Source organism: Thamnophis sirtalis, unplaced genomic scaffold (genome assembly GCF_051295495.1).
Source record: "Thamnophis sirtalis isolate CommonGarterSnake01/CBP01778 unplaced genomic scaffold, rThaSir2_p1.2 scaffold_3, whole genome shotgun sequence".
Taxonomy (NCBI): domain Eukaryota; kingdom Metazoa; phylum Chordata; class Lepidosauria; order Squamata; family Natricidae; genus Thamnophis; species Thamnophis sirtalis.
The window spans coordinates 166646477-166673836 of record NW_028261383.1 but is presented as its reverse complement, the minus strand read 5'-3'; the positions used below and the strand labels follow the sequence as shown (position 1 = coordinate 166673836).

General features: G+C 45.1%; 2 protein-coding genes across 2 annotated transcripts; both read right to left on the bottom strand.

Annotated features, from left to right (window-relative positions):
* Nucleotides 1-1271: 1271 nt before the first annotated feature.
* On the bottom strand, nucleotides 1272-13080 carry PRAF2 (PRA1 domain family member 2). Its single transcript, XM_014062014.2, has 3 exons — nucleotides 12857-13080; nucleotides 6232-6449; nucleotides 1272-4056 (listed from the first exon to the last, which is right to left on the bottom strand). Exons 1-3 carry the CDS (start codon nucleotides 13078-13080, stop codon nucleotides 3917-3919), a joined length of 582 nt encoding a protein of 193 aa, XP_013917489.2. The 3' UTR covers nucleotides 1272-3916.
* Nucleotides 13081-16272: 3192 nt separating this feature from the next.
* On the bottom strand, nucleotides 16273-27252 carry WDR45 (WD repeat domain 45). The gene is made up of 11 exons (XM_087710773.1): nucleotides 27158-27252; nucleotides 26392-26492; nucleotides 25988-26062; nucleotides 25781-25885; nucleotides 25485-25590; nucleotides 24059-24153; nucleotides 23824-23903; nucleotides 21600-21808; nucleotides 18005-18106; nucleotides 17750-17895; nucleotides 16273-16994 (listed from the first exon to the last, which is right to left on the bottom strand). The coding sequence occupies exons 2-11, from the start codon at nucleotides 26438-26440 to the stop codon at nucleotides 16885-16887; spliced, it is 1077 nt and encodes a 358-aa protein (XP_087566899.1). The 5' UTR covers nucleotides 26441-26492; nucleotides 27158-27252; the 3' UTR covers nucleotides 16273-16884.
* Nucleotides 27253-27360: the final 108 nt, after the last annotated feature.

Here is a 27360-nt window from a genome sequence, read left to right as displayed (position 1 = left end):
TATGAAGAAGCTTTTTCTTTTTTTTTTTTTTTTTTGAATCAGTAAAGCTGCCCACATCTTGTGTAGCTGCTTTGAAAGTTGCTCCCGACTGTCTCTTTCAGGAAAGGCGCTGGACTTGCAAAAGTGGTTGTAGAGCAAAAAGACAACAAATGCGAGGCTACGTGTGAAACTGTGTCATGAAAATCACAAGACTTTTATTTCCCATATGCAGAGAGTTTAAACCGGTACACTTAAATTGTACAGTACTATTTGTTTGGTTTCTGAGAAAAATGTAACGCCGTGCGGTTCCCTTATCTCTCTCTCTTTCTCTCTCGTGTGCATCTGGATCTGAATGTTCACTGTACCCACTGGGGCAATGATTCAAAAAAGACCTGTGTACGGTTTTTTTTGAAAAGCCCCTTTCATCAAATTTGAGGATTTCCACATGAGGAGCAGTCTTCAAAGTTGACTCTTCTGCAGTAAAACTGCATTTACATACAGACCACAACACCACGAAAAGCTAAAGTAACACTTTGAACCTTAATCTAAACTATCATGATTACAAACGATTGAAAACCTTTCTCCAATTCTATTGCTAGTTGGAAAGACGTCCTAGTGATTTCGGCACGTATAAAAGTATAAAAAGAGAGGGAACCTGCAGTTCACCTCTGTAATCGAGCCGAGGTGGCGCAGTGGTTAAATGCAGCACTGCAGGCTACTTCAGCTGACTGCAGTTCTGCAATTCGGCTGTTCAAATCTCACCGGCTCAGGGTTGACTCAGCCTTCCATCCTTCCGAGGTGGGTAAAATGAGGACCCGGATTGTTGTTGGGGGCAATATGCTGACTCTGTAAACCGCTTAGAGAGGGCTGAAAGCCCTATGAAGCGGTATATAAGTCTAACTGCTATTGCTATAATCAAGAAGCTTAAAGCCCCAGAGATATTTGGTGAAAGCAGCATTCCCCATCCTTCATTAGACTGTTTGATGGAGGGACACTCTTCACCTCCAGATTCATGATTTCTCCCTGGCAAAACTCTCCACCTCTGAGAGCTGAGCCAATGGTGACAAAGTCACTTTCCATATCAGATGTTTCCCTTTTAAGCCTGAATCTCTCTCAGTAACCCAGGAAGAAATCCCAAAATGAAAAGCAACGATCCCTTCAAACTGCAGCTGTACACATTTTGGTTCCTTCAACTTCAATTAGGGCAGTGTTTCTCAACCTTGGTGACTTTAAGTCCTGTGGACTTCAACTCCCAGAATTCCCCAGCCAGCATACCATAGCTGGCTGGGGGATTCTGGGAGTTGAAGTCCACAGGACTTAAAGTCACCAAGGTTGAGAAACACTGAATTAGGGGGTTGGGTTTGAATCTTCATGTTCTACGTGTGAGGAATGCAGCCTCTAAAGCAGGGATCTCAAACGCATCTCATCACTGTGGCGTCACATGACATATCTGGACTCCCCCCCCCTTTGCTAAACCGGGCATGGGCGTGGCCAGCAGGTGACGCATCCGGTCCGCGTTTGACGGCCCTGCTCTAAAGAATGAGGGAACATTCATAATCTACCATTGGGATTATGTATCAATACTTGTTACATAATTCTATTGCTAGGATAACCAATGTGGTGCCTCCTGTTGGGTTTGATTATACTCCATACTGCCTAAATAATGACCATATCATGAGAATTCCAATTCCAGCTGCCCCAGTTTGAGCAAAGTAATGTCTACCTGATTTAACAACTCTTAAATTTTCCTCCATATTAAAGTGGGAACCAAAAGGCTGAGCAAAATCGGTAACTCACTTCAAGAGAAGTATCCACTGGCTTCACCCACTGTTCAACTGCATTTTTATCACAATGGGTTGTATGAATACAGCTGAAGTGGTTAGTTTATGGAGCAAATGTGTTCTGAAAATCCAGAAAGACTTTTTGCTGTACACTTGTATAAGTCAGTTTATGGTCCATACCTTACAGATTTTGAAGCATGTTTTCCCTTCAGCTTCCACCCAAGTGACTTGGGAACCGTCCTAAATACATGAAAAGCCAGTAGTCTAATGAGATTTGATAGCTGAAGTGAACTATTAAGGACCCTGGCTTGGGAAGAGAGAAAAAACACACGACAACTAGCTAGCAGATGTCATGAGACACAAAAATTAACATCTGGCGTATTACACATATTCTACCAAGTACAAAGGCAAGTTGAAACTGCCCATATGCAGTTCCAGATACGACTCCCCAAATATCCAGTCAGTCCCGCTGATCACTTAAGGCTGAAAAGACTTGAAGGAAGCAGCCTATGCAGTCAAAGTTTGATCAGAAGTGGAGTTAATGATTGTTATATCCTGCTAATAGCAAACAAGGATGATGCCTTTCCTTTAGAGGTCCCCCCCAAAAAACCCCATACAGGAAGTATAAAAGAACCCCTTTCTTGCTAAATGATCATAAAAGCTTAGATGGAAAGTCCTTTTTAAGCTATACTATGTGTTTAATTATTGCTTCTTCCCATCATTTTCAAAACAGCATGATGAAAAGAATATGATCAGTATTGGAACATCTCATTTGTATGTATTGTATTCTACTTAGAACTGTGCAGAATTGGTCTAATTCTCTTAAATTTTGTACAAGAACCCTCTGAATTCCAAATGACTTTGAGTAGAGAGGATTGTTTGGACTCGCACATAACGCAGTGTCAGATTTTAGGATTATGATTTGTGATTATGCTTTACACATCCTATCCTACCATACTGTGCATTTTAATCTAATCTAAAAGCAAACCAATTGAATTGCACTTTATTGCCATTCATGAGCCAGGACAACGGTTTTGAAGTTTCTTGATTTGGTCTTGCAAAGAGACAAAAGTTCTTTTGCTTGTTAAATATACTCAAAAGTGGGGACAGCGTCCCACTTTTTGATGTCATTTTGTGGGGGTATTTTTGTACATCATCATAGTCTCCTTTACCAGCACTTGAGTGTTAGCCTTCCCTTTTGCTCAAAAGTATTCCTAAAATAATTCCTTAAGATTTGTAAATGATTAGCCTCCATCATCCATTCAAAGGTTTAGCTAAATCTTCTCCAAATTGCCTTGCTCCCTTCTACTGCCAAACTTCATCCAAGTTGCTTTACTTGCTGCCTCCATCTGAACACCAAGAGCCCAAAACCTCTACAGAAGTCCAAGAGGAAACAAGATAAATATCCATTCAAACGCCCCCCACCCCAATTTCAATCTCAGCTCTGCTATGAACATATGGGGGTGGGGGCGAGGCTGAAGCATTCTGCTCTACAAAATCTCAGCCTACTATGTGCAATATAGGGATAAATGATACTGGCCTAAGTAATGGGGTTCCTACACAGAGTAGTCCTAATACTGTTTCTTAAGCCCTTACAGCAATGGCATTATACAAATAATAATACACTGAAAGCCCATTAATAATCCAGCCATCTACAGCCTCCCGCAATTCAGGAAATTCCCAGCTAACTGGAGCATGTGGAAACTCTCATCTCAACATATCTGGATTGTACCTTGCGGGAGAAAACTGAATTGGAACAACACTGATTTCATTTGGTTCTGATCTCAATTTTTGTCCTTCTCTCAACCAGCAACTGTGTATTCTAAACCAACAATTTACTACGGAAGGTTTTTTCAAATTCTAGTTTTCTTTCTTTGTGATTCCTTCCTTTCCAAAGCAAAAAAAAACCCAATATGGATTCCAATGGGAAATACTTAACATTAAACTGGAACGTTAGGCTGATTTCAGTCCATTTCCTCTCTTGGCTGTTACCCAGCCGCAGGTCAGGAGTTCTGCTGAGTTTGATGTAAGCTAGAAGCTACTGTATCTTCCACAGGAACTCACAGCCAGATTGTTAGATTGAGACAAGCAGAACAAGCATCTGTTGGAGGAAGGAAAGAGCAGTTCCAGAGGAAAGGGAAACCGATGCTGATGGTCTAGGATCCAGCCTCTTGCTCTTGGCCCAGAGCTTCCAGGAGAAGCCCCATCGGTGTTCGCTTGAGTCCAATGTTCTCGATTTTGTTCTCAATCTTGTTTTTAAGGCTCCGCAGACGCAGGGAGGCATGGATGAGGCTCACTGCAAAGGAAGGGGGAGGGTTTTGCTCATTGGTAACACAGGAATAGGCAGAACCACCTCCTCCCGCTTCGCACCAGAAACTCACACTGCCTATTCTCCCGAGGGCAACAGAGCTATCCTTCCGAAAGGAAAGTCAGTCTGCATGAATTCCTTCCCGAGGAGAAGATGCAGGATCACAGATCGGTTTCAGTTTTATAAAAGGGAGCTTGGGAGGAAGAGAGCCAACCAGTGTTTGCAAACCCAAATAAGCTTGGAAGCCAAGCTGTCAGCTTTCAGTTCCCGGTTTATAAAACAAAACAAAACCCCTCTCTTTTTTTTTCCTGCTCAGAGCATGGCATATAATAAAGGTAAAAGGTTCCCCTCGCACATATGTGCTAGTATTTCCCAACTCTAGGGGGCGGTGCTCATCTCTGTTTCAAAGCGGAAGAGCCCAGCACTGTCCGAAGACGTCTCCGTGGTCATGTGGCTGGCATGACTAAACGCCAAAGGCGCACGGAACGCTGTTACCTTCTCACCAGAGGTGGGTTCCTACCAGCAGGGCCGGATTTTCCTATAGGCTAACTAGGCTTCAGCCTAGGGCCTCAAGATCAAGAGGGGCCTACATTCAAATTGTTAGCAAAATTAAAATTACACTATTCTAAAAACAGTGAACACTAAAACACTGAACCGAAAATAAGGAGAAATTCTACGCATATGACTAATAAACAAACATAAAAATGTATTGGTTAAGATCGTTCCAGCGCCGTGGCAGTTGGGGAGCCCGCCCACGTTCCCGGCACCGGCGGTCGGGCAAGAGGTGTGGCCGCTCCCAGTAGCCGCCCCGTCGACGCGGAGCCCACCAGCGGCCAGGCAGGTGAGGGCGAGGGGGCCGAGCCGGGCAGCTGAGCGCAGCAGGGGAGGCAGCTGGCCTCACTGCCTTTGCCGCAGAGCAGAGCCGCCCTCCGTCGGGAGGCCAGCTATATATATTGATATATATTGATATATCACAGTAATGATGTATTTTATTGTCTCTCATGTAATTTACTAACTTAAAAATGGGAGGTGAAAGGGCCTCATAAGTGGAATAGCCTAGGGCCTCTTTTCATCTAAATCCGGCCCTGCCTACCAGTTCGCACCAGTTCGGTAGAACCAGTTCGTCAAATCTACCGAACCGGTTAGAAGAGGTTCCACCAGTGGACCCGGAAAGCAGGCCACACCTACAGAAGAGGTTCCAAAGATTTTTGAAACCCACCGCTGACACACACACACACACACACACACACACACACACAGAAAGAGAAAGAAAGGAAGAAAGAAAGAAAGAAAAAAAGAAAAAAGAAAGAAAAAGTGAGAGAGATGAAAGAAAAAAAGGAAAAAGGGAGAGACAAAAGGAAGGAAAGAGAGAAAGAGAGAGAGAGAGAGAAAACACATGGCTGGCAAGCCACTCCCACCAGGTCACATGGCTGGCAAGCCACTCCCACAAAGGAGGCCACACCCACAGAGTAGGTTCGAAAATTTTTTGAAACCCACCACTGCTTCTCACCAAAGATGGTCCCTATTTTTCTACTTGCATTATGTGCTTTCAAACTGCTAGGTTGGCATAAGCTGGGACAAGTAACAGGAGCTCACTCCGCTACACGGCACTAGGGATTCGAACCGCCGAATTGCCAAGCCTTCTGATCGACAAGCTCAGCGCCTTGGCCTCTGAGGCACCCTTTGGCATATAATAAGGGGGATTAAAAGCAGTGACACCTGAAGGGCCACAGTTTCTTCACTCTGGTAGATCAGGCAGCTTGTTTTAATGCTTGAAGCCTGAACAAAACTCTCTCCCCCTTCTTCTCTCTATGTGAAGCCATGTGCAGCACATGGGTTGCAGCATACGATGGGGAAACCAGAGCTGCTCCTGGCTGCAGGAGCATTTGGCAGCAAACTACTTCTGTGTTTTCATTTTGATCCTTACCACAGGAAAAAGAGAAACATGTTCTCTCCACTTAAAGGGAATCCAATTCTCTTTGTTTGCATGCCTCAACAAAACCCACCCTTGAAAAATTCTCTCCACCCCACAGTCTGAGCATAAAGCATGTGTTCTGCGCAAGCCTAAACAGATTGGGAAGAGACACAACAGACACAAGGAACAGCAGGCATACTGGCTGCACCGACAGCCTTCCCACGTATACCCCAGCTGGGTATACTCACACATTATGGGCAGAGCGATGAAAATCAAGAAGGTGGCCGAGCCTTCGAAAAGGGACACCAGGAAATACGCAGCGCCAAGGATGGCAAAGAAGCAGGTGCCAGGGTAATTCCGCCGGAAGCGTCGCACGGGGGGCTTGTTCTCAGCTGCCCAGACGAAACCTCCAAACAGCAGGCATACGAGTAGGCAGCTTAGCAGGATCAGCATGGGTTGGAAGTACCTGCAGAACGAGACAACCCCCCCCCACCAAAGTCAGTCTTCATTTCAGCCCGTGTGGAGATGCCATATCCAATCCCGATGTGCATTCAATTCAGTGGGCGGCCCACTCTGAAGCCCTTTTGTAGCTGCTGATGGTTTAAGGTCTCCTAAACACCTGGAGTGAGGGAGACGGGTGAGGAGCATAGTTAGGGGTCTGGATATCTCTCAGCTGAGAGCCCCTCTAGTGCAGGGGTGTCAAACTTGATTACAACGAGGGCCGCATCAAGGTTGTGTTCAGAGGTGTGTTTCTACCGGTTCGGCTGAGTAGGTAGTAACTCGGCCTGCCACACACCCAAACTGGTTCTCTGGGCAGTGCCATAGGCGCCGCCATCTTGTTTTTTTTTTAGTACTGCGCATGCACGCATCAAGTGCGCGTGCACTTAGCAAACAGGCAGTAGCAGCAGCAGCTGGAAACCACCTCTGGTTGTGTTTGACCTCGGAGGGCTGGGGGTGGATGTGGTCGGAGTGGGCGTGGCTATGATGGTTGTGACACGGGACTCCTGTCCGAGCGGGGGCACCTGTGGCGGCCAAGTGCTAAGGCAGAACTTCCCTCAGACTCTCTCTCACTCTCATTATACTCTCCTTCCTTCCTTCCTTCCTTCCTTCCTTCCTTCCTTCCTTCCTTCCTTCCTTCTTCCCTTGTCATTCTAATTTCTTCTTCCTTCCCCTCTTTTCTTATTTTTCATTCCTTGTTCTCTTCCCATCTTCTCTTCTTTTTCTTTGTCTTTCCTCTTTCCCTTTCTCCTTTCCTGCCCCTTCTTACATGCTCAAATGCAAAATTTCTCTTTTTGTTTTTAATTTGGATAGCCCTCTGCCAGCCAAAATGGGGTACAGCGGTCCCCCAGCACCCTGTTTTGGGCCTGGACAGCCTCCTGCACCACCCTGGCAGCCAAAATTGGGGGAGGGGGCGTGGGCAGTCCCCTCCATGCCGCATTTTGGCTACCAGAGGCACTGCAGGCCAATCCTTTGCTATTTCCAGCCCAAACCCGTGGGCCGGATCTAAGCACCCTGTGGGGGGGATGTGGCCCACAGGCCTTAAGTTTCACACCCCTGCTCTAGTGCATTTGTTGAGGGTATGAAATCCGAGGGGATGGCATCTATCTAACGGGAGGCTGTTCCTAAAAAGAGCCAGCCCTATATGGAGAAATGTTTCCAGGATTCGTTCGCCTTGAACGAAGGGGAACAAAGTCTGTTTTCCTGCTGAAAACAGGGAATAACCAACTGCTTTTAGATCAGTGTTTCTCAACCTTGGCGACTTTAAGTCCTGTGGACTTCAACTCCCAGAATCCCCCAGCCAGCTATTGATCACTGTTAATTTTAATTCGAATTTTTTTTTTTAAAAAATGTCATTGTCAATTTTATTTGGGTTTGGGATATTCTATTTAATTTTTTAAAAACTTTTGTATTATGTGCTTCTTTTAATGTTCTACGCCGCCCTGAGTCCTTGGGAGAAGGGCGGCATATAAATCTAATAAACCTAAACCTTGGCAACTTGAAGATGTCTGGACTTCAACTCCCAGAATTCTGGGAATTGAAATCCGGACATCTTTAAGTTGTCACGCTTGAGAAACACTGCCCTAGAGTCACAAAAAGCAACGCCAAGCCTACCCCCAGGCCAGCGCAGGAAGGGAGCATGGAGTACACCACACACTGTGGCTCTGGGGCTGCAAAAAGCCCAGGTCAGCCCTACCACCAGGCCAGGCATGCCTCGCCGGCAGCAGGAATTCAATTTCAATTTTAATGGATTTGTATGCCACCCAATCCCAAAGGACTCCGGGCGGCTTACATAAAAACAGTTTAAAAACAAAATACTAAAAGAGTTAAAATACAGGACAGAGCGAATTAAAAAAAGGACACAACATACACTCGATCTTAATAGGGCTGAAGCTCAATCAGAGATCAGCAGCCCCAGGCCTGCCGGAACAGCCAGGTCTTAGTAGACTTTCGGAAGGCCGAGAGAGTGGGGAGGGTCCGGATCTCAGGGGGTAGATCGTTCCATAGGGCCGGGGCAGCTACAGAGAAGGCCCTCCCCCGAGGAGCCGCCAGACGACATTGTGTGGTCGATGGCACCCGGAGAAGGCCCACCCTGTGCGATCTTATTGGGCGCTGGGAGGTATGTTGCAGGAGGCGGTCACAGAGATATCCAGGTCCTAGGCCATGTAGGGCTTTAAAGGCGTGGCACGACAAAACCGCGCTTGACTAAAGCGCGCCCGATTAAACCGCGTCGCTGACGTCATCAACAGGGCGACAACAGCGAGCGCGGAGAAAGAAGGGCGCTTTAAATAGCGCTTTGAAAGCAAGCCGATTCAACTTAAGGTAAGGGTTAGGTTTAGGGTTAGGTTTAGGGTTAGGTTTAGGGTTAGGTTAAGGCTTAGGATTAGGTTAGCGTTAGGTTAAGGGTTAGGTTTAGGGTTAGGTTAAGGGTTAGGTTTAGGGGGGGTTAGGTTTAGGTTTAGGGGTTAATTTTAGGTTTAGCGTTTACAACGTGCTTTTTTCTCCGCGCTGTTGTCGCGCTGTGATGACGTCAGCTACACGGTTTCGTCAAGCGCCCTTTAGTCGAACGCGGTTTTGTGGTGGAACCCTTTAAAGGTGATAACCAGCACCTTGAAGCGTGTTCGGAGACCAATAGGGAGCCAGTGCAGCTCACGGAGGATAGATGTAACATGGGTGTATCTAGGTAACCTGGAAAAGCAGAGCGCAAGGTGTGGACAGCAACAGCAGCTGTGACTGGACTTAAGCACCTGGGGCTTCCTGGGGTATGACAGGTAACCCCAGAGCCCTTTTCAGGGGCTGTTTGCTGCCCTGTAAGGCAGGATGCAAGATGGACAGAAGACAGCGATGGGGAGGTAGGCAGGATTTAGAAGCCGTCCCTTGACAAGGTTTGGAGGGATGAAGCCCAGAAGGGCTTGGATTGGTTTGGCTGCTTATGATTGGTGGATTTCACTTAGCAGCAATGGGAGGTGTTTGGACTGGCATCACTAAGCATGTCATGTAACGTAACGTGCTTTACGTCCACCTCGCTTAGTGACAGGAACTCCATTCCCAATTATGGCCCTATAATGAGACCTACCTGCACCCCAAGGGTGTTAACTACAAACACAAGCTCTTCGTCCCCACCAGTACTTGAAGTGGCAGGCGGAAGACCATTGTTATTTCAAGCGGCTTAGTGACACATCTTCACATTAAGAAAAGTTTAGAGACGTTTAGATCTCGTTCCCTGCCTGGTTTTTTTTTTAACTGAATACAGAAGGAGAAGAAATCTCCATGTAGCTTCAAAGCTTTTCTTTTCTTGAAATATACTTTTTTATTTTCCATTTTCATAACATACACATGTATACTATTACATAGCCAATATCCTATTGTATTAAGTAGTAATTACATCAGTTCCTCTTGCCATCAACGCCCAGAAAGATAAAAAACCCATTATTAGCTCTTCTGCTCTCCATACACCTCTTTCTTCTGCCTCTCTCCTATCTCCTTTCTTTCCTCCAACATCCTTTCCTACTCTACTTCCCCTTCCTTTCTCCTTCTCCTCTCTCTACATTCCACTCCTCCTTATCCTCCTCATCTTCCCACCTCACCCTCTCTCCTATCCCTCTCTTCCCATCTTTCTTCTCTCCTCTGTTTCCCACTCTTCCTCTCATTGGTGTATTTCCGCATCTGAGCAAACTCCATTCTATGTTGATGGTATTTATGCTTCCATATCAATATACTTAACATATCTTAGTTTTAAAGAAAAAATAAGAGAAGACAGTATACATGTGCAATCATATTACATTAAAATCTGACACCCCTCGTCAAGCCTAATATATGTCCCTCCCTCCCCCCCAACCCCTCCCAGCCTTCCCTCCCCCGATTTCCCAGAACCCATACATACGGTATAAATCTTTAACGCTTTTCTGGCTGTGAAAGTCTCAGACTTTTGATTCCCATCCCAGAGCCATGTGTCACCCACTCAAGGACAGTCTTCAGACCATAACTTACAGAGCCTTGAACTCATGGTGACAGGTTTTGATAAAAAAAAACACTTCAGGGTTGGCTGTTGTTTCCCTGGAGCTTCCGCATGGAAGCTAGGACTGGGTACTGTGGAAATTGACACCCTTGGCGCACCTCTGTTATTAAGGAGCTCCTAGAAGCTTATAAGAGATTTTAATATTATCCTGCTTGGTATGTACGCCTGTTCCCGTATGTTACGTTTTTTAATCTGTTTGCTTTAGCTCAGGGGTAGTCAACCTTTTTATACCTACCGCCCACTTTTGTATCTCTGTTAGTAGTAAACTTTTCTAACCGCCCACCGGTTCCACAGTAATGGTGATTTATAAAGTAGGGAAGTAACTTTACTTTATAAAACTTATAAAGCAGAGTTACAGCAAACCCCTACCGCCCACCATGAAAGCTGGAACGTCCACTAGTGGGCAGTAGGAACCAGGTTGACTACCACTGCTTTAGCTAATAACAAAGTTTAAAATCTCTTTATTTACTGTGGTTCATTGTCTCTGGTTCCAAAATAACCAATGGCCTGGGCACCTGATCACTTGGCCAAACACTACTGACTAAAATTGTCCACTAAAGAGCAAAAACACCATAAAATCTCAAAGTCCACTGAGAAAAAGGACATGACCAGCTCCATACAGGGGGACAGTGACCAAAGCTGTTTCAGTCACATGCCTGAGCCTAAATTTTGACTTATAAGAGTCCACACAATTCCATTTTTGAAGAGCTATGAAAAGATATTTTCCTCCCCAAAATGTTGGAAATGCGAATCAATACACGGAACATATTACCATTTATGGGGGACCTGTGAGGAGGCTAAAAGGATCAAAAATTGGCTGGAGGCAATAATAGTGGTTAAAATACAACAGAAACCTGAAATTTTTAAATTAGGAATAATGTCTGGGAAATACAAAAAAGAAATCCAGTATTTAATACTACATATAATTACGGCAGCAAGGATTGCCTTTGCCCAGAAATGGAAAAACAAATTAATTCCAAGCGAAGATGAAATAATAAGAAAGGTTATGGATTGTGCTGAAATGGACAAACTAACTAAAGAAATCCAGGGAAAAGAAGAATCAGAATTCTACCAGATATGGGATAAATGGTATAAGTGGATGGAGGAAAGAAACAAGAATCAATGAAGGAATATAACAAAACTCAAAAAAATAATAGTTATGAGTAAAATAAGAGGGTTAAGAATGGTGAAATCCAAATGAAAAACAATAGAAGGGGAAATAATATAAGGTGAGCGTTATCGATTAATAATTGCTATTAGAAAGAACAGGAAGCTCCTGTTTGTATTGTATTGTGTAAATGTGGGGTACGTCTAAGTTTTGTGTGTGTGTATTTTACATGTTTGTTAATAAAAATAAAAAAAATAAAAGATATTTTCCAGAGCAGCATTTGCAGACGCTTGAAGATTCTGCTGCCTGGGGACACATGAGGCTTATCTTGCTGTTACAGTTACATTACGTTCTCGCATTGTATTTTTAAATTAGAATAAATTTACCAAGGACAAAGCTCCAATTTGCCATCTCCCAGATGTGTAATGATTACAATTTTGGTTTCTCATTTGTTGGCCATGCCGGTTCTATCACCCCATCTTGGGGTCATTAAAGACACAGAAACCTCTTTTGCATTGGACCATCAAATTGTTCAAAATTGCAGAAGCAATTAAAAAAAAAAAGTGGCAATTTTCCCACTTAAATCACTTTTTCCATTCCCAAGACTGAAATGGAGATTGTTCTTAGCTTCCATATCCCACCTTCGGAAGATGAAATCCCTTCTCCTAAGACGCTCCGATTTCAAATCAGGTAGTCCTTGACTTGCGACCACAATGGACCCCCAAATTTCAGTTGCTAAGCGAAACATTTGTGAATTTTGTCCCATTTTACCACCTTTCTGGCCACAGTCGTTAAGTGAATCCCTGCGGCTGTTAAATGAATGACACTGTTGTTAAGTGAATCCAGCTTCCCCACTGACTTTGCTGATAAGGTGGTCACCAAGGTTGATCACATGATCCCGGGATACTGCAACCGTCATAAATATGAGTCAGGTGCCAAGCATCCAATAGTTTAACTATGGCACCACAGAAATAGTCGTAAGTGTGGAAAACGGTCCTAAGTCACTTTCTTCAGTGCCGTTTTAACTATGAGTAGTCACTAAGTGTTGTAAGTCGAGGACTACTTGTAATAGTAAGGGAGGGGGGGGGAAACACCCTTTCCCATCTTGGTTCTGCCCTCAGCCTCCACTAACCAAGCCTGCCTATTGTTCGATATCCGAGTCTCCCCTGCACGATCCTCGCCCCTCGTCGGAACTGGCACGATTGGACTCTCCTCCCGGCCGTGCTCCGCCCGCCGCCGTGGCACTCACCCGCCCAGCAGCAGCCCCGCGCCCAGCAGCAGCAGATAATTGCTCTGGTAGTACAGGAGGTTGTTAATCACGCGGTTGTGCCAGCGCTGCAGGTCCCGCACGTCGGGGGCAGCCAAGCGAGTGGAGCCCAGGAGAAAATCATCCAGCACCCGAATTGGGGGGAGCCGCACCTCGGACATCTTCGCTGGCTTAGGGCGGGAGGAACTACCACCCCCACAATGCATTGCGGCGATGGACCTGCCAGCAGGAAGACGTGGAGACAGGAATGTGCCGCGGAGGAGGTGGAGCAGGGCGTCGCCTGTAGCGACCGCTGGAGTTGCTTTCTTTTCCTTGGCTTTAATTTAATGGCTTCATAGCGGTAAGAAAAATGCAGCTCCTCCAAGGAAACGTTGGGGACTTCTGCAAAGACCTGCAGGCAACTGTAGAAACTACTCCTTTACTGATACAATAAGCTAAGCCAGTGTTTCCCAACCTTAGCAACTTGAAGATGTCCGGACTTCAACTCCCAGAATTCCCCAGCCAGCGAATGCTGGCTGGGGAATTCTGGGAGTTGAAGTCCGGACATCTTCAAGTTGCCAAGGTTGGGAAACACTGAGCTAAGCTACCTGAAAACCACGGCGTGGTTTTGGAAAAGAATTGGGAGGGGCCAAATAGATGAAAGAAAATGAGATCTTTTGTGTGTCTTCTTCTGCTATATTATCTAAAGATTAAATGGATGAGTGGATCAATGACTCCAACACCTTGCCAGATGCAAAATGCTTTATTACAGCATCTCCCAGAGAGGGCCTCTATTTCAATGGCTCCAGTAAAACAATGTCCACCACAGTTCCACTATGGGATACCACTAGGATTTTTTTCAGATTTTAAACCAAAGCCTACTTCTTTGATACGTGAACATGTTGTTCTTTTGGCCTGTTTTTGGAATAAGTCTAAAAATCTTGGCTTTTCTATATTGCAGCTCTTCAGATAAATGGAGACAAGCATTGCATCTTTTCCATTGCCTTCTCTTCTCCACTTAAGTGCCTCCAATGTGTTTTTCCTTACTGGCCCTTTTATCATCTTGATTGCTGTCCTCTGAAAATGCTTGTTTGTCAAATCATCTTTCTAAAATGCAATGTCTGGAACATTCTAGGGTGTCCTAACCAATGCACAATAGAAAGGAGGATGGCTTCTCTTGATCCTGATGTGGTCTTCGGTTTGTAGGAAGTTATCACCCAGCCCTCTCCCAGAAAAATGAAATATACTAGGAAATATTGAAAAGGAAGAAACATGTTTTAAAAGACAGAATAGCTGCCTGCAGTTTCCTGCCCATCCCCCTTTCTCAATGAGCCATTAAAGCCTGAGCTGGTCCACTTTACATAATAAAGAGTTCTCCCCTTCAGTTCCAGAGTGATGGGATTAAGGCATGATAATATTGGCCCTTTATCCAACTCTTTATCCACATGGCATCTGAGAACTCAACCAAACCTGGATTCAAAACAGCCTAGATAGTTGCCCTTGCATGGCCCCATGGGAGTCTGACAACCAATCAGAATACAAGCTCAAGATCAAAGGCCAGAGAGGGCATAAAACCAGGGACTCGGCATCTTAGTCCTTCTTTCTCTTCTTCTCCACCAACATTGAAGCATGTGATCACCTTTTCTGTACAGGACTCAAGCCATGTGGTCCTGTCCACCATTAAAACCATCTTTCCAAGCAGCCTCCATGTCTCCAATGTCTTTTTCCCCACTTGGAGCCGAACCCAGAAGGACATTTCTTCCAACAGGTTGATGAAGCTTAGGGCTTGGCTTTGCTTTTTTAGTTTCAGCTGCACCACATCTATCTGGCTCAACTCATGATTCATGAAGATCCTCCCCCGCCCCCCTTTTTTTTGCCTGTGCTGCTAACCCAGTCTGGTCCTCCATCTTCATCATCTAATTTTCAAAATTCACCTGAATTATTTCCACCCAGTGTTTTAGCTTTTGGAGATTCTCCTGAATCTTGATACTGTCCGGTAAGGTGTTAGTTCTTGTGTGATCAACAAACCTTTGAGACAATCACGGGAAAGACACAATAAATAAATGGCAATGCTGGGATTGGAAGGTTGTGGTTTTTGCTTTTCATCATTTCAGTCCCGTTCGTATCTGGTCTTTTTCTTTCTAGAAACATCATTCCATTTGTAAGATGCTCACATTTCCCTTATCGTATGTTGGGAGCCTGATTATGTCAGTAATCACTTTCAGCTCCCACTGTTGATCATAGAAGCTGAGGGGGGTAGGGTGTTTCCCCAATGATTCTCCTACATGTATGACATCAAAACATAGGGCAGTTTTAATGCTGTATGATGTGCAAATGCATCCAAAGTTGAATGTCCCTCAAGTGCAGTGGTGGGTTTCAAAAAATTTTCGAACCTACTCTGTGGGTGTGGCCTCCTTTGTGGGAGTGGCTTGCTGGCCATGTGACTTGGTGGGAGTGGCTTGCCGGCCATGGGTTTTCTTTCTCTCTCTCTCTCTCCTTCCTTTTGTCTCTCTGTCCCTTTTTCCTTTTTTTCTTTCATCTCTCTCTCACTTTTTCTTTCTTTTTTTCTTTTTTTCTTTCTTCCTTTCTCTTTCTTTTTCTTTCTCTTTCTGTGTATGTGTGTGTGTGTGTCAGTGGTAGGTTTCAAAAAATGTTGGAACCTCTTCTGTAGGTGTGGCCTTCTTTCTGGGTCCACTGGTGGAATCTCTTCTAACTGGTTCGGTAGATTTGACGAACCGGTTCTACCGAACTGGTGCGAGCCGGTAGGAACCCACCTCTGCTCAAGTGCTAAAAAAAAATAGTCAGCAAATTTTTCAGACAGTGAACAATGCTGTAAGATTTCTAGAGATTGACAGAATTGAATTTAATAAATATACAAATAAAATACTAAAAAAATTTTTTGGGGGGGAAATCCAAAATCTCACCAAATCTTATTGATTCTTAATCTTATAAAAATTTTTGAAGACAATACAGAGCTCGTGAGATTTTGTGACTTCAAAAAATTCTGGCCAATGCTTATTAATTAGAATGGCAGGGGGAAGCATTCACAATGGTAGTTATGAGTACTGTACTGCATTTATATAATTAAATGCAATAATATTGTCATAGAAAGATCAGAAAGAAGGCAGCATTGAAAACAATTAGTAGAAAATGGAAAAAATTTAAAGCCACAAGTTCATATATGGATGTTATCATTTTAAATTAGACAAAAAGGAAGAACAAAAGAATCTGTGTGATTGATTTTCTGCTCTTAAAAACTACTTTTTAAAAACTTCTTATAGAAGTAATAAGGCATCTAGTCCACTCTAGCCTTTTTCCTCTATGAAGATGGGTTGTTATCTGGCCTTCTCCAATGAAGGATTACATAAAAGAATGATATTTTCCACATACATACAGACAATGAGTAAGATTTCACATCATTATTTCAGTTCTTCAGAATTTCCTTCATCCTTTATTGTTCACAGAATGTCAATTAAATAACATAAACATCTGTTCTTGATTCTTAATGTTAACTGTGCCTTTTTCCCTCCTCCCCAAATGCCCATCATTGTTGGGCACATCCAGATATGTAACCTCCTAAGGTTCCAGGGTATAGAAAGTACAGTGATCTGGCAGGTTCTTCCTCTCCAAACTCGGCTGTCTGTATTTCTCAGTCCCAAATGAATACGGCAGCTGAACTAAAGCAGCAGTAAGAACAGACTTCTGGAAAGGTGGCATCAAGGAAGAAAAAATGCAGCTGTTCTCCAGAATTCACTCCATCTTATAGCAAGATGCTTTCAGCATTTTCCATCTCGGCACTCTGAAAACCTTTGCAGTATATCTAATGATGGCCTTCTGCCAGCAGAATTCCCATTCCCTGCAGCTTCCCCCCACACCTCCAAATTTGTTATGGAATATTAAAGAACCTTCTGAAACATACGGGGGCAAAAGGTGGAGAGGAAAGGAAACTCCCGTTGCCGCTGGTGTAACACTGGATTTCAATGCTTCAGCCTCACATGCTTTTTGCCTGAACAACGGGAATGAAGCTACACTCAAAAGTCATCATCGTCGCATATATCCAAGTAGACATCGAAGGCCTCCCGGTTGCAATTTCCATCAGGAGTGAAGACATACTTATGGAAAGTACCATCCACACAGATAGCTGTAAGAGTAGGAAACAGAACAGAAGGTGGGTGAGAGACCAAGAACGGGATTCAGGAGAACTCGATGCAGGAGGAGATGACATGGCAGAGAATCTACAATGACGCCATTAATAAATATAAGGAAACCAAAACAGGAGAGGGAGGGAGGGCGTCCTTAACATAAATACTCAATGGCAGAATTGGCCTGGGTCAAGGCTGTATGTGACATACTTCAAGAGGCCCACCACATCTCCTGCCTATCCTCCGCGAGCTGCACTGGCTACCTGTCGATCTCCGGGTACGCTTCAAGGTGCTACTTGTCACCCATAAAGCCCTTCATGGTAGTGGATCTGGGTACTTGAGAGACCGCCTACTGCCAATCACCTCCACTCGACCTATTAGATCCCATAGATTAGGCCTCCTCCGAGTCCCATCTGCCGGTCAATGTCGACTGGCAACCACACGGAGGAGAGCCTTCTCGGTGGCAGCTCCGACCCTATGGAACGATCTCCCCGTGGAGATTCGCACCCTCACCACCCTCCAGACCTTCCGCACAGCCCTCAAAATCTGGCTATCCCGTCAGGCCTGGGGCTAAAGACTGTAACCCACCCGAATGGTATGAATGTTGTGTTTTTAATGATGTACTGTCCTACGTGTTAAATGTTTGTTTCCCCCCCCCTTTTTCGAGTTGTAAGCCGCCCTGAGTCCCCCCAGGGAAAAGGGCGGCATATAAATAAACTTCTCAAATCTCAAATCTCTCGTCAATGCCACTCACCAATGACTGAATTGACGTTCTTGGAGGTGTTCCTCCCAAAAGCACAGATGCAGGCAGACTCCGCTGGCACAGTGAAGCTGGCCAAGCTCCACTGAGAATCCACATACTGACCTATCATGGGGCCAACCTTGCCCACGCGGGCCAATCTGCGAGAGAGCAGGAGAAAGAACGGGATTAAGGTACTACGGATGAGCATCTTCCATATACCTATTCATCCTCCCTGCTCGCCCCCCCCCCCGCCCCCCGGCTACCTACGCTGAGCGGCGGTTTAATCGGGTGTCTTTCAAGGCAAAGATATGGACAGTCCCTTTGTCACTGGACGCACAGAGAAATGAAGAGTCGTGGCTGAAGTTAATGCTGTGGGGAAGAAATAAGTTTCATTTCACAGTTCAAGGTTTCTTCCTATGATTGTGTCTCTATAATAACAAATGCTTTATTTTCAGTAATCTGTATATTACTCCTGAAGAGGAGCTTGGTGAAATATCTCTTGACTGAGCCATCTCTTTCCAGAAATAATTGGGAATGCAATTTCCATAATTCCTAGCCTTCCTGGCTGGGGAGTAGGAGTTATGGACATCATTATGGAGATGCCCCATCACAATTGATTAAAACAGTGTTTCTCAACCTTGGCAACTTGAAGATGTCCGGACTTCAACTCCCAGAATTCCCCAGCATTCGCTGGCTGGGGAATTCTGGGAGTTGAAGTCCGGACATCTTCAAGTTGCTAAGGTTGAGAAACACTGGATTAAAACCTTGGTGGTTTACATCATACAAAAACAAAACATTCACAAAGCAACTACGTAACAGCGAAATAAGAACAAAATAATGAAACAAAATATGGTCCCAAACAGGTCAAAAAAGTCTCGTGAGCTCTGTCTTCAACATCTTCCAGAATGTCCTTGCAACCCCAATTCTGGTTTAGAGCTTGGTTGATCTGTATTAGTTTAGCAATTCCTAAAACTGTTAGATTATTACACAGCCACACCACTGGGGCAGGGGTGGGTTTCTCGCCCCGTTCCAACCGGTTCGGTTGGAACGGGGCTGGCGGCGTCCTTGTGCACGCGCGCGGTGCACGCATGCATACTAGTGTCTGTGCGATGCTCCAGCTGCTCTTGGAGGATCGCGCAGGCGCTGTATGCGTCCTGCGCATGCGTGGAAGCGCAGAACTCGTCAAAACCGGGTAAGGAGTGCGGGCGCGCGGGTGGGCCCTTCGCCGTTCCCGGAAGTTACTTACTTCCGGGTTCGCTGACCAACCGGTTCGCAGGGACCGCCACGAACCGGTTGAAACCCACCCCTGCACTGGGGCCTCTGGATTACTGGATTACTGTAACACACTCTACATGGGGCTGCCCCTGAAGAGTATTCGAAGACTGCAGTTGGTCCAGAATGCAGCCGCACGAGCGATATTGGGTGTACCTAAATACACCCATGTTGCACCCATCCGCCGCGAGCTGCACTGGCTCCCCATTGGTCTCCGGATGTGCTTCAAGGTGCTAGTCGTTACTTTTAAAGACCTACATGGTTTAGGACCTGGCTACCTGAGAGACCGCCTCCTGCCACTTACCTCCCAACGACCAACGAGATAGCACAGGTTGAGCCTCCACCGGGTGCCGTCGACCGGACAATGCCGGCTCCCCCCCACGAGGGTGCCAATTTTACTGCATCTGAGATGAACCCTCTGAGAAACACATTGACAAGGAATGGGAGTGGCACCTCTTCATAGGGTTGTTAAACTTGGACCAAGCCGCTTGGTCACTTCCTTAGCTTGCGTCACTTGTTATATGATAGCAGGGCAGGTTCCCTTACTTGCCTGCCAACTACTGGAGGTGTACTGCTTTTTAGCTAGCAGAACAAACCAGTCTTAGTTTAGTTTAGTTTAGTTTAGTTTGTCTTGTATGCCGCCCACTCCCGAAGGACTCCGGGCGGCTCACAATAGACAAGGGAAGGGGGATAAATAGACAAAGACAACACTTTAAAAAACGCAACATTCACAGTTTCCGTGGGGCTGGATGTTTCACAAGCCCCCCGGCCTGCTGGAACAGCCAGGACTTGGTGGCTTTGCAGAAGGCGGGGAGGGTAGTAAGGGTCCGGATCTCCATGGGGAGGTCATTCCAGAGGGCCGGAGCTGCAACAGAGAAGGCTCTCCCCCGGGGAGTCGCCAGCCGACATTGGCTGGCAGATGGGATCCGGAGGAGACCTAACCTGTGAGATCTAGTCGGTCTATGGGAGGTAATCGGCAGGAGGCGGTCTCTCAGGTACCCAGGTCCGATGCCATGTAGGGCTTTATAGGTAACGACCAGCACCTTGAAGCGGGTCCGGAGACTAATGGGTAGCCAGTGCAGCTCGCGGAGGATAGGTGTGACGTGGGTGTACCTGGGTGCACCCACAATCGCTCACGCGGCTGCATTCTGGACTAACTGAAGTCTTCGAACACTCTTCAAGGGCAGCCCCATGTAGAGCTCTTACAAAGACCTTGTGACCGGCAGTATTTGCACTTCCAGTAATAGTGCATTGATTGATGGATCGATTGATTTGATCTGCATGGGCCTTCCGCTTGACAAGTCACTGTTGTTAAACAACAAGCTTACAACAATGATAAAAACAGTGAACTTCCTCGGTGCAGCACACATGTCTCCATCAATAACCCTCTAAAAATAGGCTCACCTATCTTCTTGTCCAGTACTTGGGCAAAAGACAAATGTTGAAACTTAAGAAGCAGGAAAGTTAGTAACTTGAGCCGGAAGCATTTTGTTCATTTTTCCACGCACAAAATAAAACCCTCCAGAATCTCTACAATAATGTGGCTTGATCTGATCTTACTTTTTCAATTCAAAACTATTCTCAAAAGTTACTAATATTCATCCTAATTCCTTGGTGCCATTATCTGCCTCCACTGCAATACCCCTGGGAGGTATTTGCCTCAGTTAGAAGTCTCATGATACAGGGCCTGGTTTTTCCCAAGAAGTAACATTAACAAGACTCTCAGTTTCTAACCCCAAAGCCTGTAAATAATTCAGCAATGCTGCTATTTTCCCTGTCTATTCTTTCATTTGTCTCCAGCAGTTGTGATTAACAGAATATTATTTATTTCTCCACAGCAGGCCTGCACCAATTTCTGCCAGTGTGGTTTTTTTAAGCAGTAAATTTACAGCCTCTGCCACTGCCCCCCCCAAAAACATGCCGCTAAATGCTTCCAAGGCTCACCACAGTCAGTTCTAGCACTTCCACTAGCAGAACAGCTGATCAGTGAAGGTAAAGGTTCCCCTCGCACATATGTGCTAGTCGCTCCCAACTGTAGGGGGCGATGCTCATCTCTGTTTCAAAGCCGAAGAGCCAGTGCTGTCTGAAGATGTCTCTGTGGTTATGTGGCCGGCATGACTAAATGCTGAAGGCGCACGGAGTGCTGTTACCTTTCCACCAAGGTGGTCCCTATTTTTCTACTTGCATTTTCACATGCTTTCGAACTGCTAGGTTGGCAGAAGCTGGGACAAGAAACGGGAACTCACTCCATTACGTGGCGCTAGGGATTCGAACCGCCGAACTGCTGACCTTTCTGGTCGACAAGCTCAGCGTCTTAGCCACTGAGCCACTGTGCCCCTCGCTGATCAATATTCCAGGTATTTCTTTGCAACCCATAAGGATTTTTAATTTATCTATGTGGCCCTTTTGATAATTTTTTCAGACCTGCTCTCTGGGGTGGATGGGTGGAGATTGAAGCAAGAGCTCAGTGGGGGAATAGAATCTGAGATGTAATGCAGCCGTCCTAAGTAGCCTGGCCCAGGGAAAGGCAGAGCTGGGCACAGTTTGCAAGGGAGGGCCTGTGTGACGGGAGGACAGAGGGAGTTCTCACCAGTACAAAGTTGCCGGATCAGTCCCTCTCCTGAGCTCTACTAGCTTCTCCTTGGTCTGTGTGTCAAAGAGGCGGATGAGGGTCCCTTTCTTTGAGGCAGAGGCCACAACGGTGCCCTGTTGGTTGAGGGAGATACAGGCGATCTCGCTCTGATGAGCATTGATGGTAAATGGGGCGGACGAGGTGCCAGGCTTGGTGCTTGAAAGATCCTAAGGGGAGGACAAGTCATCATTAAGAACAAATAAACCAGAGTTGAATTTAATCTCAACAGAATAGTTTGCAAAAACATGCCACGTATTCCCTTCAGTCCAGTGCAGCCAATGACCATCCCCTCACTAGCAAATAGCTCATGTGCAAACCAAAAATAGAAAAGCAGATTCTGAAGCGGAGTCCGGTTCTGGTTTGCACAAAAAGCATCTTATCAACTTGGGAAATTAAAGTCAGACCACATTAAAAGATGAAGAGGACCATGCAAATCAGAGACTGCTGAAAATAAAACACCTGAATCAGACTTGGCTCATTATTTGCAACTGTATGTCTGTTTCATTTTCTACAATGAAATAAATTATATATTTAGAAAAATAATATCCTCCAAGAGCACAAAAGTAAAAACTATATTAAAAAATTGGAAATGATGGTACAAAGCTGGTAAAATACAAGCAAATTTGGAAGGAAGTTAAGGATAAAGAATCCTTAAATTTTGTTTCAAGGGCATGTGCTTCTTTCTTGCTAGTATGGGAATTAAATCCATACCCCAAAACCCCTCCACCATATAAAATCAGAACTAATATCACCAACATACCAAAAAAAAAACCCTCTGGGAACTAACATTTCAAAAGCCTGGAAGAACAATCAAATTTTAACCTGACAATTGGAAGAAAATGAAGTATGATCCAAGTCTTTGGCAACTTCTAATCTTTCTCATGCTAAATGAAAGCAGAAGAGCCCGTCTGACAATCAAGTTGAAACTGGCTATGAAATCTCTGGGAAGGCAACCTAGGAGACTCAAGCTTCTTTTTGTTTTTAGGGAAAGCCTCAAACAAGCTTAACAATGGAGGAGGGGCTTAGAGAGGCTGCCCTGTCTGAGTGTGTGTACTGCAATCTTGGGTCTGGAGTAAACATGACTAAGCCATTCTAAGCTAAGCTAATATGACTCGTGACCCGACAAAAGCGCGCACAACAAAAGCGCGCCGACAAAACCGTGTCGCTAAAACCGCGACGTCATCAACGCACCGACAACAGTCCGGTGACAGAAGGGCGATTTACAACAGCGCGTCGACAGAAGAAGGTAAGGGTTAGGTTTAGGGTTAGGTTTAGGGTTAGCGTTACATTTAGGGTTAGGTTTAGGTTTAGGGTTAGGTTTACAGCGTGGTTCTGTCACCGTGCTGTTGTTGGCGCGATTCAACGCTCATTCGTCGGAGCGCTTTAGAACTCGCGGTTTTGTCACCGCGGTTTAGTCGGGCGCACTTTTGTCGGTGAATCAATATGACTAAGTTAAAAAAAAATTCAATCCCTGGCATTGCTCTTTGCCCCCTTTTACACAATCAACCAACACAGGTGACTCATTTGATTTCTATATACAGGTAGTCCTCATCTTATGGCTGTCCATTTAACAACAGTTCAAAGTTACAATGGCCTCAGGAAAAAAGACTTATGGTATAATCTATCCTTGAAGTTATGACCACTGCACCACCCCTGCAGTCACATGATCACAATTTGGGTGCTTGACAACCAGTTTGCGTTTACAACAGTTGCAATGCCTTTTGGTCACGTGGTCGTGATTTCTTACCTTCCCAATCAGCTTCCAACAAACAAAGTCAATCGGGGGGGGGGGGGGGAGGCTGGATTTGCTTAACGATTATGGGGCTCATTGAATAGTACATGAGTTATTTAATGACCATGTTAAGATGGTGGTAAAATTTGATCTAGTAATGTGATAACTCACTTAACAACCACATTGCTTAGGGGCCAAAATTCCGATCCCAACTGTGGTTTTAAATCAAGCGCTACCTGTGCAGGTTACTTTGTGTGATAAATAGCACAAGATTCTGAAGTATTTCAGGATCCGATGTGGTTATTATATCTGCCTATGAAGAAATATTGTCATTTTCACTAGCTTACATGAGATTAAATTGTCTCCCTTTCGTATTGGCCATGGCAAAATGTATTAAGGTTTCCTCGTGTCTATCCTGTCATCTCCCTCACCCTACCACATAACACTCACCACAAGCTGTAAGCTGCCACATTTATGCCCAGGGAAAACCAGGAGCTGTTTTTCCAAACTGGGGCAGAGATCACAAAGCCCTGAGGTGAGAGATAGAGAAAAAACAGAGAGGCATCTGTCAGTGTTGGACATTGATGCAATATGAAGGAGCAGCGGGTCCTTCATTTTTTTTTTTCAAATAAAGGAAAACAGGAGTGAAATGAGGGAATTGCTAAGTGAGCGAGGTTCATTTTACCTTTGGGGTTGTCTCTGGTGTCAAACTCGAAGAGTTTAGTGGGGTTGTCGGGGAAAGAATACACATAGATTCGATTCCGCAGCACAATTATTATTCTGCAAAGATAATACAGGGGTATGAAATTAGAATACAGGAATACAGGTAGCTCTTGATGCACAACTCCAATTGGGACTGGAATCTTGGTCATTGAGCAAACCAGTTGTGAAGCAAGATGTCACATGGCTGCAATCAAGGCACTTCCTTGTGGTTATTAATCTCATGGGTGACTGAAAAGATGTAATCCCAGGTAAGGAGCACGGGGTACCTCAGAGGGGTGGGCGAGGCCATGGGATGCCCAACACAGGATATGTATGAGTCAGGGTGTAGGTAGGGGCTGAAGACTATTGTCTCTGCTCAGAGGTTGAAAATCCTGCTTGGATTTTGGTAGGGGTGGTTTTCAACTGTGGAGCAGAGAGTCTTCTCCACAGCATACCAATAACTTGTGCACAATCTGTGACAGGCCCTCCTAGGCATTCCCCACCCTCTTGAGACACCCCAGGCTCCTTGCCTTACCATGCTTCTTCTCCACTCTGCTTGAATCTTGGCAGGAAGGATTTTCAGCTCCAGAGCAGAGGCTTGTCTGCACCACCACTACCTCCAACCTGTGCAGAGCCTGTGCTAAGCCTTCCGGGGTCTCCCCTACTCACATGAGTCTCCTGTGGGCCTTACCTTACTACACTTCCCCTCCACTCTGCTTGGATTTTCAGTCCCTGAGCAGAGGGACAAGTCTCTGCGCTCCAGAGCTGAATTTATTCCCTGCCAAAATCCAAGTAGAGTGGAGACATAGTGCAATAAAATAAGGAGCATGGGGGGGTAGAGGAAGCACAGGGTTAACAGAATTCAAAGTGCTGGGTATTGGATGTAATCTGTGGCTATGTAGCGATTCTAGGCCGATTCCTCTTTTGATTCTGCCCCAAGATCTGCTACTTCTTCTTCTACATCACCATTCTAGTATTATACAAATGTATTAAGGATATATTGCTGCAGAGGCAATTTTATTTATTTATTACATCTATATGCCACCTATCTTGCCTAGAGGCAACTTTAAGCAGCTTTCAAAGGGTAAAAACAAGGCAAAATATTAAATTAGAATTGTATATCTTTACAAATTTATATTTGCTTCCAACTAATGGATCAATATGAGAATCTTTGATACAAGAATATAAATGGATACACATTCAAATGTTCTAATTACTTTTTTTCTGCTTCAATCAGTGATGCCAGTACAGACTTTATTGTAAACAAATTGCATGGATATAACTGGACTTTAAATGTAATATTGTAACGAGTGGTATGTATTGTGGCCATCGAATTCAGATAAGCAGAAGGATATAGCATCCTACCCATGTTCTGAACCCAGTAAAAAGAGAATGAACTCCAAACATACTTGTCGTGTCTCATGCGGACAGCCAATGCTGGTTTGGTGAAGGTGAACTCCAAAACTAATTTGTCTTTGCCTTCTTTCCCTTCACGAGAATCATCCCAGATCAAGACTAGAATGGAAGCATGAGGACACAGAAGACATAAATCAACAAGGACGTAGAGAAACAGGGAGAAGATAGGTCCCTGTGAGGGGGATAATCAGAGATTATATTTGTTTGTCTCTGTATCACTGTTAGAGCTGAAATTTACAATTCATGATTCCTTTGCTCTGATTCCACTTCTTCCCTTGAGAATACCTACCTGAGATCTCCGAGAATTTAGGGTTGCCACCTCCTCCTACAATAGCAAGAAGATTAGATCGGTGTAGCATTTCAACCAGCCCTACGCTGCCCACCTGTTCGTGATCTGGTGAAAAAACAAACAAACAAGAAGTACTATTGTAGGACTCACTGCCCAGGAGTAGAGATATTCCACAGCCCTGCATTTTTAGCCATCTTTGCTCCTTACCAAGGTGGCCCTTCTCCATAAGAGGTTCCACATTATAGATCCGAACACCTGTCTCCATAGCACAGCAGAAACAACCTATTATGAGAGAGCATAGATCAACTGTGTGGTATATTGGGAACATCATGACTCACTGGAGTCAAAAGGAAGACCATAATCTACTAGTGATGTTAGACTGCCAGCCCCAAAAATCCCTGAAATGAAAAAAAAATACATTTCCTAGCAAAAAGAAAGGATATTTCCATCAACAAGGCTATTCTCAAATGCAGGGATTAGAGATCGCCTTATGAGCTGAAAACATCTCAAAGCTCTTTATTTTGAAGGGCCTATGACTCTCCGTTACAACCCCCTAATAAAAGAGTGCCAGACTTCCTGGGGAACACATTCAAAAGAATTCAATAACTTACTCTGATCTTGATTGAAGCGCAAGCTATTGACCCCACGTTGCTGAGCCATAAGAGCTGGATGGGACAGCCTCAGTGGAGGCAGGCACACAATATTCCTGGTTCTTTTCCGTTACCCAATAAGGTAGCCGTCATGGTGCAGAAAGACAAAATCAACACAGAGATATGATGCCAGTGGAAGGCCAAAGAGCCCAGGTGACATTTTTAGTAGGTCCTAAGACCGCAGGAGCTTCCCTCCCTTATGTTGTCATCTCAGCTGAAGAGACCAACCATAAGGGCACCAGGTTGCACAAAAAGACACCTTTGCCACTCATATCTGTCTCCATTTAAGAACTTCCATCTGTGTTCAGTTGTTTCAATGTAACCTCAGTTCTTCTCAGTTACCAACCCCTTTGCCACTCTTCCTTCTTGGGCTGACTCCAAGGGTTTGTTCTCGGGATCTCTTCTACAGCCCACCAGCAATAAAACGATTCTCTCTCCTAATGGGGATCTGATCTTTATCCAGTCACCATTTTTTCTTCCCATTTAAGTGTTCATACCCAAACACTCCTGCAAGCTCTTCTCGAACAACCTACACTTCCCACTTCGGCGAGGTTACAGAGCCACCCGGTCCTCCCCTCCCAAAATTATTCAACCCAGTCTGTCCAAATAGGGGAGATACAGGGAGATGCCATTGCGGTTTCTTTCCTAAAAATCTGAAGAGGTCCGCCTGAAATCCCCCGCACCCCACCCCCGTTCCTCCCTCCGCTTCACCTGGAGGATTCCTTACCTTTCCCCACTTTATTTACATCGACATTAGCTCTCCGTGAGGTAAACAACAGCAGGCAGTTCAGAGCTACTTCCGTTCGATCATAGAGATGAGGCAGAGAGCGCTCACGTGTTAGGAAGTTACTAAAGTCTCGGCGGCCATGTTGGAACCTGGCAGGGAGCCCCGAGCTGTGAACATACGGGGGTTCTCTCGCTTGCTACAGG

Coding starts and splice junctions, on each gene's coding strand:
- PRAF2 (XM_014062014.2), bottom strand. CDS start 13,080: ATGCATTGTGGGGGTGGTAGTTCCTCCCGCCCTAAGCCAGCGAAGATG. Junction 6,450..12,856: donor GCGGGGCTGCTGCTGGGCGG/GTGAGTGCCACG, acceptor CTCGTTCTGCAG/GTACTTCCAACCCATGCTGA. Junction 4,057..6,231: donor CATCGCTCTGCCCATAATGT/GTGAGTATACCC, acceptor CTTCCTTTGCAG/TGAGCCTCATCCATGCCTCC.
- WDR45 (XM_087710773.1), bottom strand. CDS start 26,440: ATGGCTCAGCAACGTGGGGTCAATAGCTTGCGCTTCAATCAAGATCAG. Junction 26,063..26,391: donor GCGCTTCAATCAAGATCAGA/GTAAGTTATTGA, acceptor CTCTCATAATAG/GTTGTTTCTGCTGTGCTATG. Junction 25,886..25,987: donor TATGGAGAAGGGCCACCTTG/GTAAGGAGCAAA, acceptor TTTTTTCACCAG/ATCACGAACAGGTGGGCAGC.